The sequence below is a fragment of the Cololabis saira genome, chromosome 15 (genome assembly GCF_033807715.1).
Source record: "Cololabis saira isolate AMF1-May2022 chromosome 15, fColSai1.1, whole genome shotgun sequence".
Classification (NCBI taxonomy): domain Eukaryota; kingdom Metazoa; phylum Chordata; class Actinopteri; order Beloniformes; family Belonidae; genus Cololabis; species Cololabis saira.
The window spans coordinates 32129222-32152631 of NC_084601.1; the positions used below are offsets into that span (position 1 = coordinate 32129222).

Consider the following 23410-nt stretch of genomic DNA (forward strand, 5'->3'; position numbering starts at 1 on the left):
GTGAAAATTTACTTGAAACAGGTGAAAATGGTCAAATAACAAGTTATTTTTCTGGTAATGACTCTTGTTTGAACTGTAATGAGATTTTTTGACTAAAAATGAGACATTTTAACTAGAAATAAGACAAATATTCCTGGTAAGATTTTGAGTTTTTGCAGTGAGCGAGACTGCATTTGAAAAAGTTCCAATTTTCTTGACCACACAGATAAGCTACATAGCAGACTTCTGTGATGAGTATTTGCTGGACGTGTTGATTGATACTCTAGTTAAGTTCTGTGACTAGTAACCTTGCCATACCTTAGCTTTGACTGAATTGACGCCACTGGTTAGACCCCTAGTGGCAAAGCACCAATCCGAGCCAGGCTGAGTAGCTACTAGTGGAAAAGGGCCATAATTAACTAACAAACACTGCCTCTCATATTAGCGCCATTTGCCTCTTTGTTGTCCTTTTTTTCAAAATGAGAATCGATAAGGGAATCGAAAACGGAACTGGAATCGTAAAACTCTCATCACTTCCCATCCCTAGTCCCGGACAAAGATGCACGTACCCAAACATGAGCGGGACGATACGTTTTGGTGCTGCAGCTTTAACGCCTCCTCGCTCTGCTGCAGTCGGGGCGGGTGCCGCGGCTGCAAACCATCCACCACAGCTGGAACCACTGAGGAATGTTCCCAATAAACTGGCTTTGGCTTTCTGTTTCAGGGGATTCAGAGCACACTGTTGGGCTGCAGAGGTGAACACAATGATGCAATGATGTACCGGTAAATGACACTAAAGAACGCCAGGACACCGTTACAAACACATCTTTGGCTCATATTTAGTCTTTAGAGCTCAGATATAAACTGCTTCTGGTCTGCTAAAATAATGCTCTTGCAGGCAAAGTTTCACAATCCAGCATTTTGAGATTATGATGGTTTATTTTGTTTTTTTTTGTCTACCTTTTATTTCATTTGTCACTCTGATTCTTTGCCAGACACAGGGTGTACCCCTAAGTCCTGGTTTTGGGGGTATCTGCTGCCTCTCCTACCCCTGCAGCTTTAACAGGATAAGCCGTTTATAAAAACGGATGGTGGGATATTCTCATTTCAATGCAGCAAGCAGATTAGCAGATTATTGCTATAATTGCCTGGCAAATAATAACAGTTTGACTCATTCTGTCAGCCGGCTACAGCGTCCTTTATTGGCTCTCACTTAACATTATTTGAAAAGCATACGTTAAGATTTAGACTATTCACTTTAAGCCATTTAGGCACTGTTCTTCTTCTATTACAAAAAGGCTTGCTAAGACATTTTAATTTCTATGAGGAGAAAATGATTTAGCTGGTAACAGTCACTTAATATTTAATCAGAGCAATTCTTGTCATTTTAAACCGGAGGAAGGCCTGTGAAAAATGATCTCAAATGTTTTCGCCCCCAGAGTGGAGTAAAAGGGCAGCCGCGGTTCACGAGCGTGGTGGTGCGATGGTCGGCAACTGTAAATGGACTATTGATGAGCCATCGAGGAGAGGATGAAAGGAGAGGAGAGGAGGGGAGAGGATGAGAGGAGAGGAGAGGAGAGGAGGCTGCGCTCGATACCATTAAAAAACAGACACACTGCCGCAAAGCTGCAATACAAGTACCTTCTCCAATCAGATTGTGCCCTCCAGGTCAGAAACTAAGCATCTAACGTATAGTTATTTTATAGAGTTAGAACCAATAAGATACAGTCAGTGCATTTTAATCCTACTCTCCCTGCGAAGCGTTCAGGTCAGCAGAAACTTGGACCTGGGAAGTGCGTGTGCAGTTGGAGTCAATCTGTCACAGCTTAAACAGGAAATAAAGAGGCATTTAATCTCACTCCCTGACTCCCGCTTGCTATGCTACACATGCTCTGATATCATTCATTTGAGCAAAGTTCATGTGAAAATAAAACAAACAAAAAAAAAAAAGATTTTCTCTCTTTATCTGAGATTCAACAAAGAGGCGTTGAAGCTCTTAGCTGAACCTGCAGAAGGGAGGTCACAAGAGATGGAATAAACTCAAACTGCTCGTATTATTAAAAACTACCATCTAAAGAGATGGTATTTTTAATAATACAGTATTCAGCTGTTTTGTGAAAAATTGTAAAGGTGTCATTAGATATAAAGCTGGAGAGACTGACACCACGGTTGCTCACCAATATTGACTTATTCAGCTCAATAAAGAGGATCCTTTTATTGCTCGCCATCGCATGACCTCTGTGGTTGAAGAGACGCTGAGCGATGTAAGGTTTTACGACAGCTATCACATTTTTAAATAAGAAGGGTTGCATATTAACTCCGATAGTCGAGACTAAGGGGGAGAATCTTTGTATTTCCGCACCATTTTGCTCAAAACGTTGCTGAACATAAAAGGCATGTATATTTAAAACTGACTAAAGAAACAGAACACCATTGTTGGATATTTTAGTGCAGAAGGCATTTCCTTCCTTTCAAAATGTCAAGGCGTGAGACACCTTGCAGCCCTGCCTCGCAATTATTAACTTCCCCCGACTGTAAATCCACATCTCCCAGCACGGGGCCCGTCTTTGATTACTTGCAGATTTGATCACCCTAATGGAGCGATGCTCTGCGGTTTGGAGAACCGAGCGCTCCATGCTGTTGTAAAATCCCAGTTCAGAATATGAGCAGGATTTTGTTGAGCTGCACTGCAGCTGCATGTGTGATTGCTTGAGATGCCATGTAGCCAGAGGGGATCAGCACAGCACCACACCTCCAGGAAGCAGTATGGAGCGGTTTGGTCTGCAGAGTGCGCCGGGTTGGGCATCTGGATTCTTCAAAGTTGGAAAGGGTATCAAGAGTAACTAGGGATGCAAATCACGATTATTTCATGAATTGACAGTTGATAACCTTATCGATCGATCATCTATTAGTTGATAAGCGGCGTTTTTCCCCCATCTGAGATACAAACATAATTTTTTTTGCTTATATAAAATACAAAGGACATTTTAATGTATTCCTTAATCAAATATTTATTTGATACAAAAGTAACAAAAAGACATTTTTGTACCACAAGGAATATAATATAAAGTGCACTTCAAGGCTATTAGTAGTAGCAGCAGCCATAATAGTGTAATTTGTGTCAAGCAAATTTTAAGTTCTAGTTACGTTTTAAGTTAGAGTTTTGGCAGTGTTCAAAATAAAATGATGAGACCTGCTGTATTGGAGCACATTTTCTTTTAGTTAAAACTGTAGCGGGGACAGATGTTTAGAGAAACCTATGTATGTACCGGGTGAAGGCTGATTTATGGTTCCGCGTTACAACAACGCAGAGCCGCCGCCGTAGGCTACGGCGGCGGCTCTGCATCGATTTGAGGCGGACCCATAATTCAGGCTTTAGGGGGACATATCGGAGAACAACCAGAAGAATATAGAGTGGATTAAAAATAAAAGTTAAGCACTGAGCTACATGTGTCTCCCGTCTGGGCCATTGCAGACTCATTGCCTGAGCAAGATGTTACTAAAACCAAACATATCTGTCTCTTTCTTCTAACTTTATGTGCGCGGCGCAGCGCGTTGTGTCGCATTAAATGTGGTCCGGGCGTAATACCAGCTGGTGCTACTTCCCTATATATATATATATATATATATATATATATATATATATATATATATATATATATATAAAAATTGTTATATAATATATTAATTGTTATATATTAAAATGCATATATAATGCTTTAGGTTTAGGCAACTTGGTATTAACCATTAATTTATATGCAGACAAAAATAAATAGATAAGTAAATAAAAGTAAATAAAGTAAAGTAAATAAAAAAAGGAATGTTTTGTTGGACACAAGAATAACTGGAACCATGTTTTTGCCTTTAAATATGTTCAAAGGTATGAAAACATTAAAGTTTTCAGTTATAATTGCATACATTTCGTTACTTTATACTGTCTTGGGGTTACATTTGCATAAAATGCTAAAAAAATCATCTAAAAAATTAAAAACCGAAATACACCAAAAATGGAAAAATGTGGGAAAAAATAAAAACGATTTCATACGGCCTCTGTTTGCTGCCCTGGATCGACTTGATAATTCTGCCCCACACAATGTTTCTGAAAGCAGTTATATCAACATTCTGGGAGGCGATTGGTCCTTACAGCATCATTATTATTGCTTATGTAATAATGTTCTGGGTCGAGACAACTTTTGTTGTATTAGACGCTATATAAATAAAATTGAATTGAATTGAATTAGCTGCCAATACTTGCTGTTGAATCTCAATATAATAATAGTATTCATATGTTGCATAACTACAGTCATATAATTCATGCAACAGCTCAAAAAACAGTTTTAATAACACCAACCCAAATCGATATCGGAATCGAATCGGATCGAAACAAATCTTGATAATCGATTCGGAATCTTAAGAATTGGAATCAAATGGAATCTTGACATTTTAATCGTTTGTAGTGTAACTGTCTCCTTGACGGACGGTGTGCTGTGCAGGTATGAATCTCCTGCAGCTGATGTCACTGTAGCATCCTGCATACTCGAAGGCGAAAACAGAAGTCACAAACCATTTTGAACTGAGCCGTACTGCTCGGAGGGAAACTTGGTTTTAAAACGCGTTATTATTTTCTGCATTCTACCAAAACTGATAAAAACGTCCTCTGCACATAATTTGCTCTTCAGGCTCCCGAAGCAGCAGTGGCAATAAGTTCCCTGTGGAAGACCACCGCTGCGAGTTTCATACAGAGAAAATGCTGTAAACTACAAATCATACAATATGCTGACAGCAAGTTTGTTTTTTTTTCTTCTTAAATCACATCAAGGTGAGCTTGTGCCATCACTAGAAATAGGAAACTTCTGGTACAACATGTATTTGCATAAACAAATGAGAAATAAATGAAGAAATTATGTTTGGGAAATGAAATGAGACTAGAAATAAAGTGTAAACAGAATAAGAAAATGCAATTATGCATTAAAAAAAATTAATTTAAATAAAATAATGAAATGATTTAAGGGAAATGCAAGATTGAAAGAAAAAAAAAGATTAAAAAGTAGATATTATAATGAATTATTTAACCAACAAATGTGACTGAAAATGAAAGGAAAGGTAAATCTGCTATTTTACATAAACCAATATCTTTCTAAAGATAAAATGTTTATTTTGATTTACATTTAATATTTGAGAAAGAAAAAAGTCATTTTTTTCCCCTCTAATCTATTTTTCTGCCACATTATCAGAACCCCTGAACTTTTAATCCCGACTTAAACCCGACCTTTACGCAGCCCTCTGCACACGTCCATCCATCCATCATCCATTCATCCATCCATTATCCATTCATCCATCCATCCATCCATCTTCCATTCATCCATCCATCATCCATTCATCCATCCATCCATCCACTTTCTCCTCTCCTAAGAAAAAGCCCAGTTTTTAAAAAGGCCCATGACACAAGTCTCCAAAAGCAGGATTTCCTGCTGAGGCATATTCAAAGAATCTGAAATCAATAAAACCCAGCAAAAACAAAACAACACGACAAATGCAGAGTTTGTTTTTGGTCTTATTTAGACGGAGATATCATTTGCAGTAAAGCTCACGGTGATGGCAATGACGCGTGGCTGACAGATGTTCGGTGGAAGCTACTTACAAGCAGCCTCACTAATCTGTTTTGCACTTTCATTCGGTCTGATTGAGGAGGACATGAGCTGAATAATCTTAGCAAAAGTAAAAAACAGAAATAAAGAGCCAAAGATACTTCTGGCTGAGTGACAGGTAAGTGTTCCCATCAAAGCAGCGAGGAAGAGAAATAATGAAATGAGAAGAGGGGAGAACGCTTGGAGCCCACAGAAAAGCACAGGGCAGTATATCAAGTCATTGGACAATGATATACTATTAAAGAAGGAAATAGAAAAAACCTGCCTTTGAGCTCGTGTAATTCCATCACGCAAATGAAAACGTTCATTGCTGGTTTCCAAATGACTGGATTGTCTGATTTCATCTGGAATACTGAAAGAAAGAACTTCAGCCTTTTGTGGGAGAGAAAACCCAATTCTGTATTCACGGGAGAACTCCACTAAGTGAATAGTGTGAAACGTGAGGTGACCCCCATTTTAGATGAGACACGACTTCAGAGTCGTGAGTTTTCTGCCCCCCCCATCTGTTCATAGTGATGTTAAAATGGAGAAAGAGTTGAGGGATACAAAGCTTGTTCTGTCGTGCTCGCACTTAATCTCTTATCAGCGGCTAAATTAGTGAAGGATGTGGAAGCGATTAATCAGTTTTAGCAGTAGCCATCAGGATGAGGTGGGGGGGGGGGCACCAGTTTGTGTACTGCTGGAGGTGAGGCGACTTATTGGTTATTTATGGGTGCATTAGGAATGAGCGAATCAGCATCCATCTGGGAAAATGACATTGTGGATTTGAATGAAGAACACCAGGCTGCATTCTTCCATTAGACATATTAAATTTGAGATTTAGCAGCAGCGGCTGCTGCAGCAGGAGCTTGCGCAGCCTTGAGCCAATCAGCCGAAGACGTGACCAGCAGAGGAACACAGGTTCACCTCGGTCTCAAGCAGAACTCCAGCTCTCCTCCAGTCTCACGTTTGCAGGGAAGCGTCCCGCTCTGTCCTCTGGAGTGACAACCACCGTCTGTCCTCTAGGGATGGGCGGTATGAACTAAAAAATGTATCACGATAATTTCTGGCATTTATCCCGATAACGATAAAAATGACGATAAAAAAAATACCAATTCAACTCCACCTTTTTAACTAGAAATCTATCTCGCTCTCAGATCCGCCATGTTTGTTACACAAAAACGTCATCAACGGGAATTTATCCTTTTTTCTTTCTTTCTGGCTCATTTCCTTCCTTCCTTCCTTCCTTCCTTCCTTCCTTCCTTCCTTCCTTCCTTCCTTCCTTCCTTCCTTCCTTCCTTCCTTCCTTCCTTCCTTCCTTCCTTCCTTCCTTCCTCCTTTCCTTGTTTTCTCCCTTTCCTTCCTTCCTTCCTTCCTTCCTTCCTTCCTTCCTTCCTTCCTTCCCTTGTTTTCTCCCTTCCTCCTTCCTTCTTTCCTCCTGCTCTCTCCTTCCTTCTTCCCTTCCTCTTTTCTCCCTTCCTTCCTCCTTTCCTTCCTTCCTTCCTTCCTTCCTTCCTTCCTTCCTCCCTCCCTCCCTTCCTTCCTTCCTTCCTTCCTTCCTTCCTTCCTTCCTTCCTTCCTTCCTTCCTTCCTTCCTTCCTTCCTTCCTTCTCCCTTTCCTTCCTTCCTTCCTTCTCCCTTTCCTTCCTTCCTTCCTTCCTTCCTTCCTTCCTTCCTTCCTTTCCTTGTTTTCTCCCTTCCTTCCTTCCTTCTTTCCTCCTGCTCTCTCCTTCCTTCTTCCCTTCCTCTTTTCTCCCTTCCTTCCTCCTTTCCTTGTTTCCTTCCTTCCTTCCTTCCTTCCTTCCTTCCTTCTTTTTTCCCCTTCCTTCCTTCTTTCCTCCTGCTCTCTCCTTCCTTCCTTCCTTCCTTCCTTCCTTCCTTCCTTCCTTCCTTCCTTCCTTCCTTCCTTCCTTCCTTCCTTCCTTCCTTCCTTCCTTCCTTCCTTCCTTCCTTCCTTCCTTCCTTCCTTCCTTCCTTCCTTCACGTGGATTTAACACAGAACCATAAATCAGCTTTACACAAAAACATCATCAACGGGAATTTATCATTTTTACTGCGAGATGACGAATTCTTATCGTGAGGAATTTTTTTGACCGTAAATCGTGAACGGTAAAATATCGCCCATTCCTACTCTCCTCCCCACATATTTGTACTCCAACATGATTGAAACGGACTGCACTGAAACATTCACTCTCACTGCAAGACGTGTGATATCGAGAAGCACAAAATCAATCACGGTTAACTATTTTATCTGATAACACACTGCTCCCGTTTGTCGTGACTAATCCTCAAGACAAGTCTGTTCGATAAGAGAAGAGCATAATAAACCCTGGTTTGTGGGTTCTTTCATTCGTGGATTTGTTTATTTTTCAAATCTCGATTTATTCAGCAATAAAAAAGAAGCTTTGGTTTCAAAAGAGAGAGGTTATGTAAATGACTAGGTCAGGGGTCGGCAACCCAAAATGTTGAAAGAGCCATATTGGACAAAAAACACAAAAAACAAATATGTCTGGAGCCACAAAAAATGAAAAGTCTCGTATCAGCCTTAGAATGAAGGCAAATGGCGAAAGGCGAAATGTTGAGAAAAAAGTCAAAATGTTGAGAATAAAGTCGAAATGTCGAGAAAAAAGTCGAAATGTTGAGAAAAAGTCAAAATGTCGAGAAAAAAGTCAAAATTTCAAGAAAAACATTAAAAATATTGAGATTCATGTTGAAGTACAATCTCGAGAAAAAAGTCGAAATGTCGAGAAAAAAGTCAAAATTTCGAGAAAAAAGTCGAAATGTCGAGAACAAAGTTGAAATGTCAAGGAAATAGTCAGAATTTCGTGAAAAAAGTCGAAATGTCGAGATTAAAAAGGAAAGGAAAAAGGAAGAAAAAAGAGAAAAAAAAGGAAAAAAGAAGAAAAAAGAAAAAAATGAAAAAAAGAAGAAAAAAAGAGAGAGAAAAAAAGAAGAAAAAAGGAAAAAAAAAGAAAAAAAAAGGAAAAAAAGGTCAAACATTTTTGAAAAAGCTCCAGGAGCCACTAGGGCGGCGCTAAAGAGCCGGATGCAGCTCTAGAGCCGCGGGTTGCCGACCCCTGGACTAGGTCTACTTTGGTTAAAATACCAGAGATACGGTACAAAAGCTCTTCTTTTCAACCATGTCTGTTCATAGCGGTTGGTTATAGGGGCGGAGTCAGAAATTAAATTTGACCCCACCCCCTTTTTTATCATAGAATATGCCTTTTTATGAATGGATGTTAAAGCTTTGTGAAAGCCACTTCAGAGGTACAATGAATTGATGATGTGAAGTTGGGTGGAGTCCAAAACGCTGACGGACACTGTGGAAATCCTAACAGCTCACTGAAAAAGACATTTTCAGATCTAGACAGGGTTGTGTTCTGCTGGAGTTAACACCTAAATAAATGGTCTCAAAAGCTCTTTTTTGTTTTTTCTTCTTCCCTTCCCGGCAGCGCCAACGTGGATGTAGGTATTGGGATTCTGGGGAGACATATGCTTCAATCACCGCTCAGTTTTTCCCGGGAGGTTCGCGGTTATTTCAACAGAAATATGTCAGGCCTCATCCTGCACGACTTCCAACGGCGCGGCTTCGCGGACGCCGAGTGTGCGTGCTTGACTGGGCTGCCTGCAGTCCTGATCTGTTTTCTACTGAAGAGCAGTATGAAACGGAGAGAATGAGACAACAAGCGCAGACCTCCAAGCAGCCAAAATGCTGCGTTCAACACCGAAGGGCACAGATTCCTCTTTCAAAATTCAAACAATTCGTATCCTCAGTTCCCAAATGACAAAAAAAAGAGAACAAATTAAAAGGATAGATGCAGCACAATGGTAAACATGTCTCTCCATTTATTTAATGGATGTGTTGGCATCAAATTCAAAAAGAAGCTTACGGGGGAATAAACACTGAAAATCTTTTCCTTTGGAGGTTTCTGTTGAATAAAGACCCAAAAGAACGAACAGTAAGATTGTGGATTGTTCTTCCATCCAGCGTATTCTGCGCAGCACACCTGCCGTGGCTCCCTCGCCGGGGTCGGAGGGATCGCTCACGCATCGCTGCACCTTTCCCTCTCTCCCACGTCAGACAGGACGCTGAGAAACGGCGGCAGCTCAGCTGCCAGCTTCTAGCTTTCAGCTGTGAGCGCCGCTCCCTGCAACTCTGCTGACGGAGCACCGTGGGAACACGGATCCACTCACGGGGAAGGAAGCGGCGATGATGGTCCCTCAGCGAGGAGCACAGAGGGAACTCCTCTCAGGTGTTTCGTTAAGAGTGAAAACCCCAATCAAGAACCAACCCAATCCTTCTGGAATCACTAAGTGCCTTAAAAATTCAGCTCCTTTGAAGCGTTAAGCCATCCGTCTGGGAAACACCTTCCATCGGAAATAAATAGTCCCGATGCTTGGATGGATTGGGGCACAGAGCCAGGTAACGAAAGACAGAAAGACTGTGATGGATTCGTCGGCACAAGTTGGACCAGGGAAGACCGCTGCCACCGGTCCGAAGCTCTGCCTCCGGCTCAGTTTCCATCACGCTGGTCTTTGTAGAGGATGTGCCAAGCCCTCTAACGGAGTCTGACAGGAACTCATGTCCCGCTGTTAATCTAAAACGTGGACTGTTTCCTGTCAGCCGTCTACCTGACAGCTACACGAGGATCCACGTCTGTGGCAGGAAACATCCCCGCTAATATCCGCTGTAGGAAAGCCTTTCATTTGCAGCCATATTTGAAATAACACCACAGGATAAACGAGCTAATTCCACACAGAAGGTCTTGCAGAATGGTGTGAGTAAACACACTGCGTTGTATGGACTGGCACTTTAAAAGACTGATATTTCCTGGTAATGTAGGTGTGGTTTACATGGAAATAAGATGCAATATAAAGAGACGCGATGTTAGCCGGTGGTGTGAAACTATGTACAAGTGGATTATTAACTAAGTCTAAGCCTATATGCACACATGAGCATATAGGCTTAGACTTAGTTTATTTAGACTCCCAGGAGAAGATCCGGCGTGGAGGACGCTCAGAAATACTGGTGTTTATTGGCGCTGCTACTAACGCATTAAAACAAGGAAACAACTCACATGAGACTCACGATTCAGAACCGTTTCATTAATGAGAAAAACGTAATTCTGTGTTTTGATCGTGATCGACACGGGGCCACAGCAACAGCAGCCGGTCGGGGACGGTGAGGGTCTGATCGTACTCTGGAGGTTTTGGCTCCGTGCAACATACCTACTTAAGATTTGCTAAATAAAACTGTGTTTGTCAGGAGGAAGAAGTTAAACATCCAGTTTATGACAAACACAACTTCACCATCCTTCCAATGACTTCTGAACGTGCAGAAGAAAGTCCTGCCCCTGCTGTATCTGGACCAACATCCGTAAAGCAAAGTTTCTGAGTTTTGATAAACACATTTGAGCCACAGCGTGCCGTTACCATCATATCCTTCCCACGGGGACAGTTCTGCCTCGCCTGCACAAAGATTCAACGCTTAAAGTTGAGCAAGTCTTGATCTAATGTGCTGATTTCCATCACATTAGAAAGAGAAAAGTTAAACATCAGTGTCCAAGCTGCAGCAAGAGTCCCTGACATCCTTCAGCAGACACGCCACAAGTAAACAAATGAGCATTTTATAACTTCATCATGACACCATAACCTTAACAACAACCCATTATGCTACCATCAAGTATAACTTCTGCGGTTCTTCTGTGGTTGCACTCATATTTAAAGGAAAATTCAAAATTGCATTTCTCACTTAATTTCAAACAGAAATAACTTTTTTTTCCCTCCGTTCTTATAAGTTGAACTAGCCCTTTCAGTTTTAGGGATGTGATAAAATGCCATGCAGTCATAATCATTGCAGAAAATGAATTTTAACTCCGTTTTCAGTTGTTTCTCTGCTTTCTTCATAGACAGTGGACTAAATACTGAAAGTAGCACTCATTTGTACTGAGTTGAGGGTTTTGAAGAGGATCGTGACCCATAGAATCAGAATCTAATCACTCCCGGCCTCTCCGGCTCTCGTTGCGGGCTCACCACTGACCTGCACCTGTAATCTACCAGCCTCAGGGCTGTGGAGAGCAGGCCGGTTATTTATGGACAGACAAGCGGAGATAAATCAATCCACTCCAGTTCTTTCTCCATTTGCATTACATCCGTGGGGTGTGGAGTTTCTCCATTCTGTTCCTGAACTTCGCTGCTTTGTTTCACCGACTGGCTCCAGTGATCATTGACTGTGAATATGAAAACTAACATTACTGAATGAAGGATGCGATTTATCATCATGCAACATGTTGTCTTCACACGGTCATAGTTGAAACTCATTTAATGCTTAAGTGAAATTGTCCTAATTAAGAATCCATAATAGCTGCGTGCACCTGATAAGATGCTCCCGTCACATCCTAATTAGAGCAGTTAACTAATCAGAAACCAGGAGAGTAGGTTCTACGTGGGGTTTACAGAGACTCCAGACTGGTGCTCAGGCCAGGACGGTAAAAGTTACACCACAACTTCTACGTCACGCTGGATTTCTTGTGTTATAAGTTCAAGAATGGAGGTCCAGGAATAGTGCAGTCACATTTCAAAAACAATGGACAATGGCCTGGCCTTTTTACTGCCGTGAGCACTTGAACAAGGGCAGGAAATTGACTTTTTATTTCTCAACACTTTCCCGCAACGAAAAAGCTCTCACTTTCCATTTAATCACCTGGAGCAAAGCAGCAAATAACCGGTTCTTAAACTCGTAAGAAGACACTAAAAGACTATTTAATTACATTGGGAGGCAGCAGCGAACCAACAAACCTAATGTGTGATTGTATTTCATTTTTTTTAGTTTGAGCTCAGATAATTGAGTTATTGATTCCAAATACTGAACTACTTTTTGTTTTATAAATAGGCAAATCTATCATTTATATCACACGTTTATGTGGAAGTGTGGATGGTATCAGTCCGATACGCTCACGTCCAACGGTCTACAGAAACACAGAGCAATCTTGTTTTAAAATCACTCATTTCAAATAAAAACTGGATATTAATTAGAAGGTATTCAGACATAACCATGAACGTATGCCCTTCTGACAGCATGACACGTGCAGAGAAATACAACCGCCTTCACAGATTAACGTCTCTGTTTTTGCTCTGAGAGGAAATGACTGAGCTCTCGTTTTCTTTAATCAAACTGTTATGCTATTTGATTGCAATAAATTTAGTTAATTCTATTCCACCTACTCTAACAGATTATTCCAACATCGTGTTTATTAAAAAACACAAATGCTCCTGGAGGGGGAAAAACGATGTGTTGCATGTGCACGATCAGATGCCGCCAACTTGACTGCATCTTATCCGCATTTTTGATGGCAGATAGTCGTGATTATTAGCACATCATCCAGCTCCGTTGTTATTTCACCACCACTTAGCGCTGATGCAAGTAGGGAACGTTACTGCAGCCAGTTCTGGTGACTGAAGCAAGCACTGCTGAAGCAAGGATGTCCTCTTAACCCTATCTCCTCTCTGCAGGAAGAATCCCCGCCAGAGGCTCTGTAATGATGCCAAGGGAGCAAACAAATGTTACTGCGCTTATTAGTCGCCCACATGGGTACAACAGGAAATGTCACAAAGTCACGCTGCAGCCCGATCCACCACTGCACTCCCACGTGGATGCTAGACGTGATTTCCATTTTGTCACCGGCAAACTATATCTGGACAGGAAACGGCGACTGAAAAAGGGAAGGAGAGAGGGGCCTGGAGTCCCGTCCTGGCGAGCCGAGGACGGTCGGAGCGGCGACACAACGCAGGGATGCTTGTCTAAACACTTTCACACTTCTGGATTTCCCCACAGCTCCCTCCCTTTCCAAACAATGAGGCCTAGAAGAACCGAAAGCAGGAACGTGGATGGAGGGAGGGAGAGAAGGCAGCGGAGTGAGGAAGGGGAGGGTGGGGGGGGTTGGCATCCTTTTTAATTCCACCAAAAGCTGATCCAACAAAAGGGTCCCTGCTCGGGAACCAGTGTGGAGAAGCAGCCAGCCTGGCTGGCTCAACGCGGGTCGCGAGCAAAAATGTGTGAAAGAGGGTGAGAGGACAGCGCTGACGGGGTAAGAACAGAGGAATGAGCCGGGTATGAAAGCCTTGTTGGAGGAGGCTATTTTGATTATGTGCTAGTTACTTTGTGTGTGCATTTCTAAGAGGTCTGACAGAGGCTTGCGTGACGTAGAGAAGGCCGTGTAAACCCTCCTCTGACCGTCCTTTCATCAGCTCCATTGTGATTCATGGCCCTGCTCCTGTTGCTATGCTCCGTAATCCCTCCGTCCCCACCGACACCTGTTTGCGGAAGAATCACAGGCAAAGCCAAGGTGCTAACCATGATAGGGTTGATTACCCGAAATGTGATCTCGAATTTGCTAAGCAACCCATTTTCTCAACCTCCCCCCAAAACATAATTACTGGCCAAGTCTTGAATTAAAACCTGGCCTTTCAGAGCTTCTGAACCCCTCCCAGAATACAGCATTTTACCCCAATTACAGTTAACATCTTCTAATGGGCCAAAGATAAAGTCATAACACTAATGTTGGCACAGCAAAAGCCACTTTATTAGGTACACCTGTCCAATTGCTCATTAACGTTAGAATTTTTCAATGCATTTAGGCATGTAGACATGGTCAAGACGATCTGCTGCAGTTCAAACCAGCATCCAAACGGGGAGGAAAGGTGATTTAAGTGACTTTGAACTAGGGCTGGGCGATATATCAAGATTTTAATATATATCGATATATTTTCAAACGCGATATGGTACGAGACAATATCGTTTATATCGATTTAAAAAAAAATAAAAAACATTTTATTTTTTATTTTGATATAGCTTATTTTGTGACAAATTGACTTGAATGTTTTATTTGAGATTTGCACAAATGTTTTGTTACTTGCACAACTGTCAACCTCAGTGGAAAAGTCTGTCTGTTACTGTCTACATTGTATTAATTACACAGTGTATTTGAATTTAATTGTTATGCAGGAAAGGGACATTTGTTTTATTTTATTCAAGAAGCATTTTTATTCTATATATGCAGGCAGTTTATTTTTATTTCATTTGTTTTATACATTTTGATATTGTGCAGTTAATAAATGTACCTGTGTGACATTTGGCACGAGGCTTTGTATTAAAACTGACTGTTTTTTTAAGGGTTTCCCTCAGAAAAAAATGAAGCTAACAGAGATGCTATGCTATAATGCTTTGGGGGAAACCCCAATTATGGCACAGAAAAAATATCGAGATATATATCGAGTATCGCCATTCAGCTAGAAAATATCGAGATATGACTTTTGGTCCATATCGCCCAGCCCTACTTTGAACGTGGCATGGTTGTTGGTGCCAGTTTGAGTGTTTCAGAAACATCTACTGGATCTACTGGAATTTTCACGCACAGCCACCTCTAGAGTTTACAGAGAACGGTCCGAAGAAGAGAAAACATCCAGTGAGCGGCAGTTCTGTGGGCATGTTGATGCCAGAGGTCAGAGGTCAGACTGGTTGGAGCTGATAGAAAAGGCAACAGTAACTCAAATAACCACTCGTTACAACCGAGGTCTGCAGAAGAGCATCTCTGAGCCACAACACGTCTGATCTTGAGGCGGATGGGGCCACTCCTGTCAGCTAAGAACAGGAAACTGAGGTTATACTGTATTTCACACATGATCACCAGAACGGGACAACAGAAGAAGGAAAAACGTTGCCTGGTCTGATGAGTCTCTGGCATCAACAACATGAAAGCATGGATCCATCCTGCCTCGTATCAACGGTTCAGGCTGGTGGTGGTGGGGGTGTAATAGAGGGGGGATATTCTCCTGGCACACTTTGGGCCCATTAGTACCAAACGAGTACCGAGTTCACTACTCAGATCTCAGTCCAACAGAAGCTTTGGGATGTGGTGGAACGGGAGATTCTCATCATGGATTTGCAGCCGACAAATCTGCAGCCACTGCATGATGCCGTCATGTCAATATGGACCAAACTCTCTGGGGAATGTTTCCAGAACCTTGTTGAATCTACGCCACGAAGGATTAAAGCAGTTCTGGAGGCAGAAGGGGGTCCAACTCGCTACTACCAAGGTGTACCTAACACATCCAAATCTGTCTGAGTGACCAGCTGCGCTAACTTTTAGTACAGCTTTGACTGAATTTCTGAAATACATAGTGAGCAGTTTATCATTCATTGGCACAGACAGAGCAGATTTGTCAGGAGTCCATCTATCCATCTGTTTTCTATACCCGCTCACTCCTGTACAGGGTCACAGGGTCTGCTGGAGCCTATCCCAGCTCTTTATAGGCGAAAGACAGGGGTAGAAGTCAAGATAGAAACACAAAAGTAGACAAATAACAGGCTTATTTAACACTACATACGAGCAAATCTGTCAATGAGCTTTTATAAAAAGGCTTTAATTAAGAAGCAAACTTGATAGCGCATTGTTCTGGGATTAATACAAACAGCCGCTGCTATCGTCGTGGACTTGGCGGTGAAATGAGTCATTCATACTCAGTTAGCATCAATTATCCGTTCTCGTGGGGATGATTATCACTGCAAGCCTCACCGGGAAACCCATTGACATTTACAGCTTAGACTGCAGGTCAGGACCCACATCTACTCATCTGTGATCCCCGTGTGACCTCAGCACGGATACACAACGCGGTGGGTCTCATTACAGTGGGCTCAAAACAACATTTAGTTTGTCTCTTTAAAGCCGAAGTTGTGGGGTTCTGTCTTATAAATGCGGTTTGCAGGATTCCCCATAAACAGGCTGAAAAACGACAAAAATAAATACTGAAACACATCATTAAACACGTCCAAGAGCAGGCTCTTGCCAGGCGTTCAGATCCCTCACACACTCAGTGACATTTAAACCCAGCAGTCGTACCTGTGATCAGCTTTCAAGGCAACAACGGAAACCTCAAGCCTCTCCAGACTCTCCCAAGATCACTTGAACTCAGACCTTGGATTTGGAAAACATTGTAATATCATTTTTCGACATGTGTAAGCTTGTTGAACAGTTGGTGTTGCACTCACAAGAGTTTATTCGGACTACAGAAACAAGATGCTATTGAATTAAGAAAAAGAACATCTATTAGGTCTCCTGGCTGAGGAACTCTCCATCATTGCTGCCGTTTGCCAGGTGAGAAGTCACACCTCCACGCAAATCCCTGCTAATCTTCAGGCGACTGTTTTCCCCAAACAACATGGCATTTTCGCAAAAGCACATCAAGCGGACAACCACACTGTTGTGAGTGAAAACAGTTGTGAGCAGATAAAAACAACCAGACGAGAAGCTACAGCGTCTATGTCAAACACTGTAAGACTTGTTCATTTGACCCAATGCTGAGATAAATAAACGACTAAGATCCGATAATGATTGACAGGTAAAAATACGGAGAAGGAAAGCGAGTAAAGATTGACTAGCAGATTAGATGTGTTAGTTGTGTCTGAACAGCTGATCAGAAGCCAAAGTAAGCTACAGCTGCCGAACGTCTGATGTGTTGCAGCAGTTAAGATTAGTTTAAAGTGCTAAGATGCCATGAAGGGTTACAGAAACCCATCGGGGGGGTTGGGGTTTGGGTGGAGGGGGGTCATCCAGACATGACATCCACAGGTTCAGTGCCACCAGATCAATGGACAACAGAGCGTGTCTGAGAGGGGCCTTTATCGTTCTGTCATCACCATCAGCAGGCTGCGACTTTCCTGCCAAAGCCCACTTTTCATAACAGTCAAGGGCTCGAAATTAAAAACCTCAGGGTCAGGTGACGCCATGGGGTTCACAAGTAATTCAAGTGAGAAATAATAATCAGTTTTCCCAGCTAAATACATTACCAGGACGTTCAAACTGCCCTTTTCTTCAGAGATAAGGCAAATCCTCTGCCTCAAGGCGTATTCATGTAACTACCGTATTTTCCGGATTATAAGTGACGTTTTTTGTTCATAGTTTGGCTGGGGGTGCGACTTATACTCTGGAGCGACTTATGTGTGAAATTATTAACACATTATTATTTTCACACTAAACTTCAAGAGTGCGAACTGCAACTGACGATGAGTCTGACGTAAGCGACGTAGAAGAGGAAGCGCTGCATCTTCTACCTCCAGAGTTAGCGGAGTTGTTTAAAAGTGACACCGAGGATGAAGATTTCATTGGATTTTAGTTATTTGGAGTGACACGGATGGTTTGGTAAACTTCTCAGCATATTATTTTTGATGCTATAGTTATCTGAATAACTCTTAATTTGTTATGTTAACATACCAGGCTCGTTGTCAGTTGTGTCATGTAACGTAAGCATACCATACAATTATTCAGCCTGTTGTTGCCTCTATTCTATTTTTATTTTAAATTGCCTTTCAAGATGACATGTCTGTTCTTGGTGTTGGATTTTATAAAATAAATTTCCCCCAAAAATGCGACTTATATATATGTTTTTTTTCCTTCTTTATTATGCATTTCATGGCTGGTGCGACTTGTACTCCGGAGCGACTTACATTCCGGAAAATACGGTATTCAACGATACATCATCCAGAGAGGGAAACACGCTGTACGCTGTGCTGGGCGGGTCACAGAGGGACGTTTGAACCCTCGCAAGAACTGGCCAAGAACTGGCCAAGAACTGGCTGTCCTCATTTCCATCTTTCCTGAAAGATTCCCAGCTCCCATGTCTTCCCATGTAAGTGTGTATCCACTGAGTGAATAACTGAAAAGTGTACTACTTTAAAGGTCAGAGAGCTGGTGGGTGTTTAGACTTCATGCAATAAGTTCCTGATGCCGAGCATCGATTACTTCCAACCTTTACTCCAGGAAGGGACAGAACCACACGCACTCATGTTTAAAACGACATTCATTAATTAGCTTCATATTCATGACTCTGGACTCTCTATGAAAGGCAGAGCACCCGGAGGAAACCAACCCACCCACAGGCGGTACTCCACACGGGGGGGCAACGGTCAAGGCTACCGAACGGAGGACAACCATCACCGCCGACACAAACATGCAAACAACAACAAGCAAAGCAGACGGTAATCAGGCCGTGCTGCTCCGTGGGCGACGATCACCGGCCGCCTCCTCTCCAAGTGATGAGCTAATCAGCCCTCCATCTCCACCGAGCCGTCAAGGGGACTCATCACGGTTGACATTTCAGCCCAGGATGGAGAGGGAGCACCTGAAGTGACGTAATTACCATTGCTACAGAATAATATCCTCTCAACTCTGCTGTGCCTTTTTTGTTCAAGGTTAACGTGATTTTTCCTTTGTCTCATTCATGCCTGTTGCAGAGTACCGTTTCATCATGTTTAACATCCATCTACAGTATAAATCTTTTTCTTTCTTATAAAGGAAAGTTCTCAGAAGCGAAAGTGGAGGATCTCCATGTGCATCACCTGTCAGTTCCTCTCTGGGTGAGCAGCCGCGATACGAACGTGGAGCTTTTTCCTCCAACAAGACAGTTGGGCTGCTGCACTTTCAAATTAATTCATAACCTGCGGGGGTGCTGTCATGCGGATCTGACAGCTTTCTAACAATGCAGACCGGATGCAGCCGAGACACTGTCACGAGCCACTGTCACCAACCTGTGCTGCATGGCTCTGGAGGACCAGGGTCTGCAGCTCCAGGCTGCATCTTTACTGGCCGAACGCTGACTCAGATCAGGTCAGGACTTCCTCAGATAAGGTCAAGGCTTCCTCAGATCAGGTCAGGGTGTCCTCCATAGTTCTTACTGTCACCTATTACGTAACATATGCTACCCTTAAATGCAAAGCGGGGCTCAATGGCTCACCCACCCATTTGCTTTGATCTCAGAGGCGTGTTTCCATGACATGATGCCTCCCAGCTCTTTCATGACCCATGATCTGGGGACGGTTCTGACATGTGATCACCTATAGTTTTTATCATAAACAACCGGTTGTATTATTTATGACAGTACTGCTGGAGATCATCATTTCCATGCCATCTCTATTCTTGAGAAACATTCTTACTGGTCTGGGTTGGAGAAAACTACATAAACACTTAGGTTATCTCCACATAAAACGGTATAGTCTTCAGCAAAAACTATTCATCATTGCATGGATTAGAAGCTGTTTTTATTTAACGTGATCACTGGGATGTTTCCTCGGGAGTCCTGCAGACATCTCCATCTCTCAAAGATGCACATTTATTCAGCAGAACTGTATTTTTAACTGTGTTACAAAAACTGCAGCATTTTTGCAAATTAACTGTTTCAAAGCAGATTAACTTCAGAAACATCGCAGTGGTCTTTGCAACCCCGGGAGCTCTGGCTGGTGATTTCTCCCGTCATGATGGTGCAGTTATCAGGAGCCAGGCGGTGCTCGTGTCCCCAGCATCACCCTGTTGCTCCGCACTCACGGAGCACCCATGGGTGCCGCGCACAGGCGCGCACGGCCGCGCACGGCCGCGGTCGTGATTGCGGCCAATCAGCGGCGCAGTCCCGGCAGGTACAGTAGTCAGGTAAGGTAAGGTCTGAGCTGGGGCGGCTCAGGGCGGATTACAGGAGCCGCGAGGAATTAGGACAAACCCCGCGGAGCCGGGGCGGCCACGCCTCGGGCTGGACCCCGGCGCGCACGCCGGTCCCGCAGAACCCCAGACCGACCAACTTCCCCAGCAAGTCCGATCCATGGATGTTTTATATCAACGGTCTGATCCCGACCGAGCAGCGGCCGGGACGCGGAGCCGGACAGGCGCGGCGGCCCGGGGCGCACGGCGCGCACGGCGCGCACGGCACGGGTGACCTTACCTTGCGCTGCGGGGCTGATCGCTGCGTGCAGGACCGCTGCCAGCAGCCAGGTGCCGGCCGGAGACACCCACCCTCCTGCCATTCTGCTCCCGCGGCGGAACAACGTGGACGCAAATATCCAGCAACGGCGTGCGTGGCGCGGCCGCGCTCCCGTGTCCTCCTGCTCCTGCGACCGCGGAGAAACTTGCAGCGGAGCTCGGGACTAAAACCAGCCAAGTTCCAGCGCGTCTGCCTGTCTGTCTGTCTGTGTGTCTGTCCTCCCGTCCCTGTCTGTCTGTCTGTCCTCCCCCCGGCAGGTCTGTCTCTGCTCCTCCCCGCGTGTGCGTGTGCGTGGAGCGGATCCTCCCCGCGTGGCGCGGCCGCAGTGCGCGCAGGTTCCCGGCAGCGGCGATGCTCGGAGTGCGGGCGGAGTGCGTGAGTGAGTGAGTGAGTGAGGCTGCTGGAGCTGCTGCTGGATGGCTGGGTGGCGGGGTGGAGGGGATAGGGGGGGTAGTGGGGTAGGGGGGGCTCTGTGATGTCAGCACCGCGTCATAGGGAGCGCACACGCGCGGGCGGGTCGCACCTGAGCGCGCGCGCCCGTGGAGATCCCACCTGGGTGGGAGTGGGAGATACGGAGGAGTATCAGGTATTAGGGCCAGGGGAGAGAAAAAACATTTGACTTGGAAGATTTTTTTTATTGTGCACTTCGAGAAAAAAGATTAATGAGATTAATGTTGAAATACAATTTCGAGAAAAAAGTCGAAATTTCGTGAATAAAGTCGACATTTCGACTTTTTTCTCGACTTTTTTCTCGAAATTGTAGGTTACTTCAACATTAAAGGGATTGTGACATGAAAAACACATTTTTCTTGATTTTTTGTGTTTAGTTGGGTGTCTTGACATCAATTACACCCCAAAAAACTGAAATTTTAACATTCAGTGTATTGTGTGCTTTCTGGGAATTTCCGCATAATTATGGGGGGGGGGGGTTGGGAGGAGGAGCGGGGCAATGATTGACAGGAAAGGGGGAAAAGGACCCGTTTTTCACTGCGCAAAAAACACCGTCATAAAAAAAGCCAGGCATGGAGTACTGAAGTGAAGTTTTTCTTGTTACACCTTTTTAGACACATTTGAGGGATATTGGCCAAGACTTTTAATAGTGTTAAAAGCATGTTAAAAATTGTGTCACAATACCTTTAATCTCGACTTTTCGACTTTTTTCTCGTCATTTGGAATTTTTCTTGACATTTCCACTTTTTTCTCAACATTTTGACTTTATTCACGAAATTTTGACTTTTTTCTCAACATTTTGACTTTTTTTCTCAACATTTCGACTTTTTCTCGAAGTGCACAATGAAAAGAAAATCTTCCTCCTAAATATTATTTTTATTTTTCTCCTGCCTGGCCCTAATACTCTTCCGTAGGGAGACCATACATATACACGTACATATGTCTATGTGGGAGACTCCCGTTGGACAAACCCCTGGGACAAACCCACCGAGCAGCAGCGACTCACGAACACACAGTTAATATCCTTGTTGGAAAGGAGTGACGTCGGTCTGTGTTTACGTCATAATTTGGTTTAAATTTGTTTAAAAAGAACATTTAACATGTTTGTGATTCTATTATTTCCTAATTCAGTGAGTGTCCTAAACGAGAGAGATCTGAAGGCAAGGCAAGTTTATTTGTACAGCACAATGCAACACAAGATAATTCAAAGTGCTTTATATCAACATTAAAAGCGGGAAGACACAATTAAACAGTAAACAACAAATACAATGATAAGAAAAGAGGTAAAATAATAAAAAACACAAGTTGTTAGTAGAGTACAGCAGGTAAGTATTTAATTTAGGAGTAGCTTCAGTAAACAGTAATGTTTTTATCCTGATTTAAAGGATCTACAGTTGGAGCAGACCTCAGGTCTACAGGAAGTTTGTTCCACCGGTGAGGAGCAGAATAACTGAACGCTGCCTCACCTTGCTTGGTTCTGGTTCTGGAACCACAACAAACCAGATCCAGATGAACCTCAGGGGTCTGGGAGCTTCATAGGAAACTAACAGATCAACCATGTATTTTGGTCCAAGACCATTCAGGTCTTTGTAGACCCAGCAGTAAGATTTTAAACTCTATCCTTTGACTCACTGGAAGCCAGTGTAGTGATTTCATGACCGGTGTAATGTGGTCCAGTTTCCTGGTGTTTGTAACGACTCTGGCGGCAGCTGCAGCTGCCTGATCTATTTCTTGTCTGAAGTCAAAGTTACATATCTGCAGAGCCTCCGAAGTGTTTTTGGGGATTCCTTTTTCTTGTGCACGTGTTACTAACTTGTAAAAATGTCATTAAAGGTGACTGCTTTCAAATAAGCCCCAGTTTGTCACATTTGTCTGTGTGGTTTTGTTATGGACCAGCAACCTGTCCGGTACCGATCCCACCTCCTGCCCAGCGGCACACGGGTCAGGCTCCAGTAATTCCAGTATTTCTGAGCCTGAATAAAGTTCACATGGTGCAGAAGATGAGATGAGTTTAACGGCCAGAGTGCTTCTTGTAGCACGACAGGCCGCTGGTGTCCGTGAAGACTTTCAGGTGAACTATTGTAAAAGCTACACCAACGTCAGTGTTGGTATATTACTGACCGTGTAATCCACAAGATCTTAAAGTCTTCATCAGTTCATGATTCATAAACATTTTCACTAAGATCTGATTATTTAGTCCTATACACTTACCAAAAAGACTTGAAGGTATTCACCTTAACAAGACGGGGGGGTTGTGGGATATTCAGGGGTGCTGGACGAACACTTGACCTCTGGGTGAGAAACGTGGCCCCCCTGATGGGCCTTTACTCAGAACAATCCCGGATCCACCACCGGGAGCCATGAAGCTTGAGGTTTATTACTGCTGGGAATTATAAATCTGTCTGTTTATTTATTTAATCCAGAGTTTTGAGATTATAATGGTTGACTGTGGGAAACTCTCAAATAAATATAATGAAATAAAAAGCATCAAACTGCCTTTAAAGTAACAAAAACGTGAAGAATGTTTGCGATGGAGGTGTACGAAACTGTGT

At 43.3% G+C, this 23410-nt stretch overlaps 1 protein-coding gene across 3 annotated transcripts in view; it reads right to left on the reverse strand.

The window, feature by feature from the left end:
- Window positions 1–20803, reverse strand: part of pvrl2l (PVR cell adhesion molecule related 2 like) — a 480113-nt gene extending 459310 nt beyond the window's left edge. For all 3 annotated transcript variants that reach the window (XM_061741374.1, XM_061741373.1, XM_061741372.1), the window contains exon 1: window positions 20370–20803. In XM_061741374.1, coding sequence (XP_061597358.1) covers window positions 20370–20451 — 82 coding nt within the window. In that variant the 5' untranslated portion in view covers window positions 20452–20803. The remainder of the gene's footprint in view (window positions 1–20369) is intronic.
- Between the last annotated feature and the right edge of the window lie 2607 nt (window positions 20804–23410).